This window comes from Diplotaxodon limnothrissa, linkage group LG7 (assembly GCF_057381915.1).
Source record: "Diplotaxodon limnothrissa isolate DT_005_m linkage group LG7, D_limnothrissa_male_GT1.1, whole genome shotgun sequence".
In the NCBI taxonomy this organism is placed as follows: Eukaryota; Metazoa; Chordata; class Actinopteri; order Cichliformes; family Cichlidae; genus Diplotaxodon; species Diplotaxodon limnothrissa.
The window spans coordinates 1,357,424-1,369,454 of NC_140602.1; the positions used below are offsets into that span (position 1 = coordinate 1,357,424).

Consider the following 12,031-nt stretch of genomic DNA (forward strand, 5'->3'; position numbering starts at 1 on the left):
GTCGGACTGTAGAACAGCTTTGAAATTCATGTGAGTTGTTCGCACTAAAGTAAAAACCATCATCACTTCATGCGGAGACCCCTTCGGCGCCAGCTGCGGCCTCAAGGCTGGAGCTGAACAACAACACCCTGATAACGACTGTGTTTAGACTGCTCCCCCCATTCCATGCAAGGCCACCTGGGTTGGCTGGAAGACTGTTTACTTAGCATGATAGGGCGAAGGACACTGTCTCAGCTGAACTCTGGACACACACACACACACACACACACACACACACACACACACACACACACACACACACATACACTTACACTGATAAGCACACACTCATCCCCCTCCCTTTCCAAACGCCTTCGATGCTTGTTTCCTGCGGGGGAACACGGCGGGTCTGTGCGCCGCGCTGGAATGGTAGCGCTGTGCAGGGCGGCTGCTGTGTTCGCTTCGGATTACTCCTCACCCCCCACCCAATCCTGTGACTTGTCATGTCTTTCACAAAGTTGTGCTGTGGACATTTATGTGCTTTTTGTGCAGAGGAGTTTTTTTGTTTCCTGTTCTCATGCTGTCCTACCATGGAAGCACAGCATGAGTAGAGGTCTCTTTTTTTCCTCTTGTACTTTCCCATTGTAGTGTATATTTCAGTGTTTTTTCTGTAACGCTACCGATCTCCGACCTGTATCCCCATGTGATGTCTGTATTGTGTGTGTAAGGTCGGGAGGGTGGGGTCCCATTTCACTGCAGGGCAACCTGCATGTGGCGAATAAAGCTTTGATTGATTGATTGATTGATTGATTGATTGATTGATTGATTGATTGATTGATTGATTGATTGATTGATTGATTGATTGATTGATTGGAAGAGACACAAATCCCTTGGGAGCTGTATCAGGAAGAGGATCTGGTGTAAAAATTGAGACGAGATGAAACATGTCTGCGGGGGCTGCATAAAGAGACAGAAAGTCACAGAAAGCTATCGTACCTTTCACTTGTGCAGCATGATTGTACATTAGGTGTTGTGGTCTGCCAGAGAAGTCAGCAGCTTTGTGGATCAGGGCCTCCTTTAAGGCCCAATGATAACAACCGCAGGCCTGGGACCAATAAAAAGGCTGTAGATGTTACCATAGTGTTCAGCCAGCTGGGGGAGATAAAGTGGCATGTTTTATAAAAATAGGGTATGAAATTCAGATTCAGTGCAATTATGAGACACTGTAACATTGATTTACAGTTGATTTTAAAAAGTTATCGTCGTCGTAAAGATTTAGTCCAAACGAGTGACCTTGTTTGGACTAAAATCACCTCACAGCAGCTCTGCAGAGCATTTTTATTCTTTTAAGTTAGATTTTTTGATAAATAACTGACCATCAGGTCACAGAGCCAAGCCCCCTCTGTTCTGTGAGGAGCTCAGCTCATCAGCTCGGGCAGACAAACAGCCGAGTGAAATAACTACCACGAAAAAAAAACCTTTGGCATATTCAACTTTATTTTCATTCATCTTTTAAGATATTTATTCAACAAGTGAGTATCATTATATCTAGACTAAAAACAGTCATTTCCCTTATTAACCTGTATGCAGCTTACCGAATTTCCCGGAGGAACCCACCGGAGGGATTAATAAAGTTTTATCTAATCCCATCTAATATTTTATTTTTAGAGAGAACGGAAAACAAAAACTAACACCAGGAAACAATTAAAGATGCAGGAATCTCAGACAAACCTATCAGTGTGTACATCAATGAATGCATATATTAAAAAAATTGTAGAATTGTTTTATATATTTAAAATATTAGAAAAGATATTAAACTTTACCCCCTCTAGGCCAGCAATAGGCTTCTCCAGATCCTGCATTGGCTTCCCTCAGGTGACCCTGGATCCTCCCTTAGTTATGCTGCAATAGACGTAGGCTGCTGGGGATTCCCATGATGCATTGAGTTTTTCCTTTCCAGTCACCTTTCTCACTCACTATGTGTTAACAGACCTCTCTGCACTGAATCATATCTGTTATTAACCTCTGTCTCTCTTCCACAGCATGTCTTTATCCTGTCTTCCTTCTCTCACCCCAACCAATCACAGCAGATGGCCCCGCCCCTCCCTGAGCCTGGTTCTGCCGGAGGTTTCTTCCTGTTAAAAGGGAGTTTTTCCTTCCCACTGTCGCCAAAGTGCTTGCTCATAGGGGCTCATATGATTGTTGGGTTTTTCCCTGTATCTATGAAGCGCCTTGAGGAAGTTTTCTGGGTTGAATTCATGAGGGAATTTCCACTGTCCGTCCTCGTTGAGTACTGAGGTCAGATTCTGGATAATTACTGTACCCTGAAAAAACACCAAAACAATAAAAGACATTAAGAAAACTCTTCATTGCCTCTATTCCTAAAACCTATATAGCCGGTTGCCTCTTACCCTGGGAATGGAATATCCCATGAGCTCTGTGTCCCTGGTGGTGCAGTGGAAGACGCTGAGAGGAACAGTGTTGGCAACCCTCTGTACTTCATGAATCACTGCCTGGATTAAGACATGTTTTATGTAGCATAGAGCAAAAGACAAACAGTGCAGGCTCACTAGTACTAGCAGTTATCTAGTTTCTCTCTATAAAGAGATTGTAATGAATGAATGATTACAACAGCTATCCAAATCAATGGCTTCAATCAATGACAAAGCAAACTTTGTCCGAAGCCTCTCCCAGATGTTATAAGGTGAGAAGCATAAGGTCCATTGCAAAGCATTTGTCTCCGTCTTCATGTTTAATGTGAGTCTTCTTGTCTCTGTCTTTAGTATGTCTTCTATCCTTGAAAGTTGTGCATTGTCAACACTAGGGGTGCAACAATACATGTGTTTGTATTGAACTGTTGGATACAGTGCTTTCGGTTCGGTACGCATATGTATCGAACAATACAAAATTTTTCATTTATTTTATCAACTTTTCTTCTGATGATGCTGTCTGTGTTGAGAGTTCAGTGGATCTGCGTTTGACTACTCCGCCTAGGCTGCATTGTCGAGCACAGATCCACTAAGCACCGCCCATATGCATTCACTCAAGCTAGCGAGACAGAAGTTAAGCTCGTTGCAACATGGCAACTGCCTCAACGCTACCCGAAATTGAACCTCCCGCACCATCGTTCAGATCTGGCGTTTGGAACTATTTTGGTTTTCATGTGAAGCATGACCCTGATGGTAAACACGTCATGGACAAAAGTACAACAGTATGTTGGATTGTGTCACGCAATGCTCAATTCCATCGGTGGGAACACAACGAATATGACTGCACATTTATGTCGACATCACCCTAGTGCAAAGACAAGTGGAAGCAGACAAAAACAACAACAAGCACACATGCTACAAACTCTACCCGAGTCATTTAGACAGCCGTTAGCACATGGTTATAAGAGGGCAAAAGAAATAGACAGGGCAATTGCAACTTTTATTGCTGTCAATGACAGCGTGCAGCAAACAATCAGACAGCATTCAAGATGTGGCTTCAGTCTCGCAACGATGGCGACTATCAACACTACAGGGCCCTTCAATCGGCCACGAAGAAGGCAATAGTAGCGGCAAAGGCGTCACATTATAACAAACTCTACAAAGAACTGGACATGCCTGGGGGAGCGAACAAAATCTACCGCCTCGCCAGAAACCGCCATCGAGCAACGCAGGACATCGGCCAGGTCAAACACATCAAGGATGCCAACCATCAGATCCTCCATGACCTGCCCATCATTCTCAAACGTTGGAGCAAGTATTTCTCAATTACCGCCCAATTCGACTCCTGTGCCACACCATGAAGATTTTCGAGCTGATCATCAACGCCAGGCTGCAAGAAATCGTCACAATAACGCCCAACCAGTGTGGCTTCGTCAAAGGATGCGGCACAATAGATGCCATCTATGAGGCCCGCCTGCTGTTGGAGAAGCACCGAGAGAAGAAGACCATCTATATGGTCTTCCTCGACCAGGAAAAGGCTTTCGACCGAGTCCCTCATGACCTGATCTGGCACTCTCTGCGATCACACAGGGTCCCCGAGGCCTACGTCAATTGGATCAAGCTCTTGTACAGAAATGTGACCAGCAGAGTCAGAAGCCCAGTGGGAACATCACCACCTTTCAACATCACTGTGGGCGTGCACCACGGCTCCGTGCTGTCCCCGCTTGTCTTCATCCTCTGCATGGACACTGCGACCGCTGACCTCCAAGCTCCCCACCCTTGGACACTCCTCAATGCTGATGATGTCTTCCTCGCAGCTGAATCTCGAATGGAGCTGCAACACCAAACATAGCAATGGAAGACACGCCTGATTGAGTACGGGCTGAGGTTGAAAAAAACTGAGTAATTAGAAGCCGGCCCCCAAACCGACAGCACCTGGCAAGAGTATCTCACTTCAAGTACCTCGGATCAATGATCAGCAACGATGGCGACATCCTGCCAGACGTACGAGCCAGGATTAATGCGGCCTGGATGAAGTGAAGCCAAGTCAATGGTGTCCTGTGCGACCGACGAATGCCTGACCGCCTCAAGTCGAAGATCTACAAGAGCGTTGTGCACCCTGTGGCCATTTACGGATCAGTGTTGGCCAGCCGCCGCAAAGCACGAACAGGCCCTTCACACAATGGAAATGCGGATGCTGCGATAGTGCCTGGGCCTGACACGATGGGACCACGTCACGAACATCGACATCAGAAAGCGGCTGGGCATCGCACCAATTACGGAGAAGATGCAAGGAGCGCGACTGCGATGGTACGGGCATGTGGTCAGAAGTGACAAAAAATTGGTGGCAAGAACAGCAGTGCGACTCAGCCCCCAAGGCCGGCGACCAAGGGGCAGATCAAAAAGGCGATGGATGGACCGAATTAAAGACGACGTAAAGATTGGCGCCAACCTGAACGACGCCCTTGAGCGTGCTGAGTGGAGGCGGCTTTGCAGAAAAGCGGACCCCGCAGAGCGGAAATAACACTGGGAGGAAGAAGATTATTTTGTTGTTTCAGCAGCATTTAATTGAAAAATTGTACTTTTGAGGTAAAAGAAATATTTATAATTCTAATAAATTGCAAATGAAAAAAGGCATGAACATTTTTTTGTATCGAAAAAATATCAAACCATGACACCAAAGTGTCGAACCGAACCATCAATTTTGTGTATTGTCGCACGCCTAGTCGACACATAAATGCTTCTGTTTTTGTTTTGTTTTGTATCTGTAAGCAGACCATAGCAAAAAAATTTGTAACTTGTGTAAATATCTTTTACAAACACAAATCCTTTTTACACACTCACAAATTCTCCTCTATAGATGCGGAAACATAAAACTTTCAGATATTTGGGTTTACAAGGTTAAAAAATATTTATGACCAAAATTTGAGCCCACATAATCTAATAAACAATGAACCGTAACTGGGAAACCTAGAAGCTTATAACTAAATGAACTTAAACGCAAACCATCAACATAAATGAAAACTCAAAACGCTGGCTCGATCATGACAATACTACAGCGACATAACCAGTTGAAATGTTCAGTCTGCAATACCCTGCATTTGGGTCTTCTTGTCTTCATTGTAAAATATGAGTAAACATATGACCAGACATATGTTGTATGATTTGTACCTGCACGTAGGGCATATTGTGTCTATCTTCAAAACTGGCGCGGTCCTTCCCGTCTAACACTCGGTCTATCTCGTGCTGACATCGTTCTGTGGGAGATGTTGCATCATACAATGTGTTGTAAAGAAAGTCAAAAACAAATGTTACATAACAAACAACAGTTAATGATATTTAAAGAGAAAATGAAAATTAGCAATGTGGTAAATGCCACGAGTGAATGATGAACTAAACATAGGATTAGTCAAGTTTTTAATAATGGGTGCTTTTCATTTGCTGTAATTCTGCATTGTTTTTCGACACCCTAACATGAACAAAACAAAAAAATCAAGACAAATTCATATGTAATTTCACAGGCTTATAGACCATTTCCAGCTACTTCTAAGTATATCTTATTAGGTTCTAACATGGGAATTGTTGCATATTACTAAAAGATTGTGAAAGCACAGCTCTAGCAGGGACTCTTTTTGTTCACAGTAAAAAGCAAAATCTTGGATCAAAATCATTTGTTTTAGTCTAGCGTACAAAAACATCTGGTGTGCACAAAGTAATATCTAGTGCACAGATAACGCAAATAAAACACGGCAGTGTAGTGTAATATTTTACTATAAATGTGCCAACAAGTTGAATTTTTCTTGATTATAAATGAGTACGGGGGGAGTTGTATTACCTTGTATGTGTGGATAGTTCATCAGGTAAAGAAAACCAGTAAGAAGCGTGTTAGAGGTGGTGTCAGTCCCAGCGAAGTGAAGATTCAGCGAGTACATAATGAGCTCTTCTTCTGAAAATGAAGACTCTTCATCAACTCTCTAAAAATGCAGAGAGTGATAATTGTACGAAACATTCAAGCAAGACAAAAATGTATCTTATCATACATATAAGAGTATGAGTGTTATACTTGTGTAACAAGATACTGAGTAAATACTGAGAATTTCCATTTATTTATTGCTTTCCTTTTCACGCTCACACACCTTCTCCAGTTCATCCAGGTAGCAGTCAATAAAGTCTCGCGGCTCTCCGGGAACTCGGGTCTCTCTGTGCTCGCTCACCATGCGACGTGAAAGATTCTTATAAATCTAAAACATGCAATTCTTCATTACTTTTCGTTTTTCACTGACAGTGTGCATGCGTATGTTTCTATCTTTATTGTACAAACGTGTGTTAAGAATGATCTTCAACATTACCTCCATTTTCTTAAAGGCCTTTTGGAAGGGCAGTGGCAGGTTACGTATTATAGGAAAAGAGTCATACAGCTGCAGAAAAACAACCAAACAACATAATTGGTGGAAGAAGACGTATTGCTGAAGATAACTTTTAAGATTTTTATTTGACTGGCAAAACTATGTTGGATGGACAGTCAACAAGTCGATACAAAGTCCATTCTGACTTCTAAACAATAAGAGCATAGCAGTGATTTCACAGTGGATTTTGATCTTGAAGACGTTTCACCTTCAGCTCTAGACTGAGCTGAAGACTGTAGCCATGTTGGCATGCTCCAGGCAGTCTCACAGACCTGTTAGGAAACTGTAAACACTTTGCCTCGATAGCATTGCTGTCAGTTTTACTCACCGTGGCCCACGGTCCATTGACTATCTTTGAAACCTCGGTAAAGACTTCAACAAACAGTTTGATTAACTCATCATCGTACTTGTAGCGTCTAGCAAACAGAACCTGGCAGATGATGTTGGAGGCTGCATTATGAAACATAACCTTAGGGCTCATTGTTTTACCTGTAGGAGACATAATGAAACAAGACAGCACTGTACGAGAGTACAAATCAATATTCTGAAACCAACAGCACTGTGCAAAACTGTTGCGTGAACCCATCGATGAACATACCAACGTTCTTTTCCAGGGTACTGATGATGTGTTTGATCTCGTCATGAATTCTCTCCTCCATTGAATTCTTTCCCAGACCAAAGTTCCTCAAAGTCATCAAAGCAAAGCGACGCTGTTCCCTCCACTTAGAGCCATAATCTGCCATAATGACTCCTACAACAGGTTGAGCAACATAAAGAAGAAAGAACTCAAAAATGTTCCCTGTTCCAAAGCTCTCCAACCTCTTGGCCTAAAACGTAAGTGAACAATTGATCCTCACAGTGTAGTTTAAAGTCAGTAAAACATCAGCAACATCAACTTTCCCAGGTAGGAAACATAAACCACTGTGAGTCTGTTTCGCTTGTTTTGATGCACGCGAAAGTCACGACAGGGGCACTGGAGAAGCAGCAACAAAACACCCACCAAAACGTACATTTGACTCTGAGTCGCACTTAGAATTTCTGATAAAGAAGATTTTACTATTATTCCATTATACCTCATATAACATATGATGTAAATTCTACCTTTCCCATCACTGAGCTCATTAATGAACAAGCCTTGAGGTCGTCCAGCAAAATCAGCAGCCTTGGTCACCATAGCCTCCTTCATGGCCTTTACACCATTGATGACTACAGCTGGTTTACAACCGATGAAAATACTGTAGACATCTCCATAAGACTTCCTCAGCTGGGAGGAAACAAAATGACATGTTTGAAATCCATGCGTCACACCCTCAGATGAATATTACATTTTGAAGGGGCTTTAAACATATTTACCGACCAGAGGAATTAACATTTTATATGGTCTAAAGCAGCTATGAAAAAAATTGAATTAAATGTAATTTATGTCCTTAATATTTTTCTACTATGACCTGAAAATAGGACCCTGTGTACGCATCCTGCTAGACACAGCTTGTGGCATATTAGTAAAGCTATATTGACAAATTATACTCAATAAAATAATTGATTTTTTGAAGCATATACTGCTCTTTTATTATTTTATATAAAGAAACATAAAGATAACCCCCTTCACACATACAGAAAAACTCTGTTGGCAAATACTGACTTATCAAGAAGGTAAGGTCCAATCTGTATTGGCTGGGTAAATGCCAACTGTGCAGAGAGTCAGTTTTATACCAACAACATATTAGGCAATCACAATAAAAAGGTAAGATCAGTACTGTTAACCCTTTAAGACCTACCATAGAACCAAGTCCGCCAGAGCTTATATTATATTTTTACATGTTCTGGAGCCATTTTTGGGAGCATTTCAAGTTGCTATACATCAATACAACCATTATAGCCCAGATTTTAATAATATGTCTGCATTAAGTGCATAGTAATTACATAAATTGCAAAAAAGTGCAATAAACTACAAAAAAAATTGAAAATCGTTTTTGTTTTTTTAACATATATTTCTAGTTAGGGAAATTTAAGAGGCTTATCCCAAACAAGTTGCACAAAATAGTTTCCCACCACAGGAAATTTATTTTGATTGTCTTCATAGTTTTATTTTTGAAATACACCAATTTTTATATACTGCAGGAAAAATGAAAATAAATATTATACAACAAATTTGCAAAAAAGCAGCATGTGCATCAAAATAAACTATTTCCAGCAGTGCAATATGAGTCCTCAGCATCCCAGAAACCACACAGAAAGACATAAAGTCAAACATAACTTTTAAAAACACCAGTATAGGCTCATGAGGCCCTGATGGTAAAAAACTACATTTCCGCAAAATGACGTCACTTCCAGTTTTGGCCAGGACATGGCGGACATGCAAAAGTTCACGCTGACGTCTATTCCAATGTAGGAAGTGTTATGAACAGCTGATTGGATGGCAAAGCGTGTTTCTGGAATATTGTGTTTTTGTTGCTGCAAGTGCTTTTTATGCAGTTTTTGCAAAGCTATATGTGGAAGGAAACTGTGACTTAGGACAAGCTGATGGCATAAGATGTACAGGGAGTGTAGAATTATTAGGCAAATGAGTATTTTGTCCACATCATCCTCTTCATGCATGTTGTCTTACTCCAAGCTGTATAGGCTCGAAAGCCTACTACCAATTAAGCATATTAGGTGATGTGCATCTAGGTAATGAGAAGGGGTGTGGTCTAATGACATCAACACCCTATATCAGGTGTACATAATTATTAGGCAACGTCCTTTCCTTTGGCAAAATGGGTCAAAAGAAGGACTTGACAGGCTCAGAAAAGTCAAAAACAGTGAGATATCTTGCAGAGGGATGCAGCAGTCTCAAAATTGCAAAGCTTCTGAAGCGTGATCATCGAACAATCAAGCGTTTCATTCAAAATAGTCAACAGGGTCGCAAGAAGCGTGTGGAAAAACCAAGGCGCAAAATAACTGCCCATGAACTGAGAAAAGTCAAGCGTGCAGCTGCCAAGATGCCACTTGCCACCAGTTTGGCCATATTTCAGAGCTGCAACATCACTGGAGTGCCCAAAAGCACAAGGTGTGCAATACTCAGAGACATGGCCAAGGTAAGAAAGGCTGAAAGACGACCACCACTGAACAAGACACACAAGCTGAAACGTCAAGACTGGGCCAAGAAATATCTCAAGACTGGTTTTTCTAAGGTTTTATGGACTGATGAAATGAGAGTGAGTCTTGATGGGCCAGATGGATGGGCCCGTGGCTGGATTGGTAAAGGGCAGAGAGCTCCAGTCCCACTCAGACGCCAGCAAGGTGAAGGTGGAGTACTGGTTTGGGCTGGTATCATCAAAGATGAGCTTGTGGGGCCTTTTCGGGTTGAGGATGGAGTCAAGCTCAACTCCCAGTCCTACTGCCAGTTTCTGGAAGACACCTTCTTCAAGCAGTGGTACAGGAAGAAGTCTGCATCCTTCAAGAAAAACATGATTTTCATGCAGGACAATGCTCCATCACACGCGTCCAAGTACTCCACAGCGTGGCTGCAAGAAAGGGTATAAAAGAAGAAAAACTAATGACATGGCCTCCTTGTTCACCTGATCTGAACCCCATTGAGAACCATCATCAAATGTGAGATTTACAAGGAGGGAAAACAGTACACCTCTCTGAACAGTGTCTGGGAGGCTGTGGTTGCTGCTGCACGCAATGTTGATGGTGAACAGATCAAAACACTGACAGAATCCATGGATGGCAGGCTTTTGAGTGTCCTTGCAAAGAAAGGTGGCTATATTGGTCGCTGATTTGTTTTTGTTTTGTTTTTGAATGTCAGAAATGTATATTTGTGAATGTGGAGATGTTATATTGGTGTCACTGGTAAAAATAAATAATTGAAATGGGTATATATTTGTTTTTTGTTAAGTTGCCTAATAATTATGCACAGTAATAGTCACCTGCACACACAGATATCCCCCTAAAATAGCTAAAACTAAAAACAAACTAAAAACTACTTCCAAAAACATTCAGCTTTGATATTAATGAGTTTTTTGGGTTCATTGAGAACATGGTTGTTGTTCAATAATAAAATTATTCCTCAGAAATACAACTTGCCTAATAATTCTGCACTCCCTGTAAGTATAACTCCGGTTTCATATGCAAAAAAATTAGCTACCGGGATTTAAAAATAGTTACGCAAAACAGAGCGTGCCCGCTCCGACCGGCTTTAAAGGGTTAAGTGCCTGTATGTGAATGGCCCATTTTTCCTTACTTAAAATGATAAAACAACACAATTCAACAAACAGCATTTTTATTACCTTCTCAAAATCTTTCAAGGGGTTCTCTAGGCTCAGGTGAAAAACGCTGCCCAGTAGGGGCACGTTAAGAGGTCCTGGTGGAAAGTTCTTGGGCCTCCGGGATTTGAGATGAAGGATGGCGATCCAAATGAAGAGCCATAGCAGCACAAGTGAAGCAAACATGTTGAGACAGATAGGAATGCACTGAAAAAAGGAGTAGTGTACATGGTTAGCCTCTTTTAAAGGGGTAGTTCAGTCGTTGGCCCTCCCTTTTCTGTTTGTGTACTTTCAAATAAAAGCATGTCAAGCTAAAAAAAAAAAATTTGTGCACGGTTTCCATATGGAAAAGATATATATATAGAAATCTTATAAATTTTCTGTCTTGTGTGAAACTTGTATGAAAAGCATACAAGAGTGAAAACAGATATAAGATCCCTAGAAAAATTATATAAATGAAACTTGTGTCATGGTCCTGGGTCGTGCGACCCAGTGTTTTGAGTTTTAGTCTATTTTGATGTTTATTGTTTGTTTAGGTTCATTACGTTATTCCAGCTCATTTGTAATTATATCACCCTTGTATTAAGCCTCCCTTGCCCTTCATGTGTTTATGTCTGTGTGTCTTGTGTTGTCAAGTTCATGCTGTCGCTTCTGTCATCTTCCCCTGTACTCCGTCTCCCTGGTTCGTGCGTCTACCTGTCATGAGTCATGTCTGCATGGTTATGTTTAGTTCATGTCATGTCTAATCTCCATGTTTCCTGTTTTACTTTGAAAGTCTGTATTCAATGTCAGTGTATTTAGTTTCACCTCTCCTGTCCTGTCGTTAGGTTCATGTGTGTCAGCTGTGCTCCCATGTGTGGCCACTTCCCCTGATCATCCCTCATGTGTATTTAGTCTCGGTGTTTCATGCAGTCTGTGTCGCGTCGTCTGTGTTCCCACCCCATAGCCTTACCATAGTTTGTTCCCA

The 12,031-nt window shown here is 41.7% G+C and overlaps 1 protein-coding gene across 1 annotated transcript; it reads right to left on the reverse strand.

The window, feature by feature from the left end:
- Positions 1–2,108: 2,108 nt before the first annotated feature.
- Positions 2,109–11,281, reverse strand: LOC146627506 (cytochrome P450 2J6-like). The gene is made up of 10 exons (XM_085358965.1): positions 11,089–11,281; positions 7,916–8,078; positions 7,413–7,565; positions 7,143–7,303; positions 6,758–6,826; positions 6,545–6,649; positions 6,244–6,382; positions 5,580–5,665; positions 2,391–2,492; positions 2,109–2,303 (listed from the first exon to the last, which is right to left on the reverse strand). Exons 1-10 carry the CDS (start codon positions 11,248–11,250, stop codon positions 2,118–2,120), a joined length of 1,326 nt encoding a protein of 441 aa, XP_085215091.1. The 5' UTR covers positions 11,251–11,281; the 3' UTR covers positions 2,109–2,117.
- Positions 11,282–12,031: the final 750 nt, after the last annotated feature.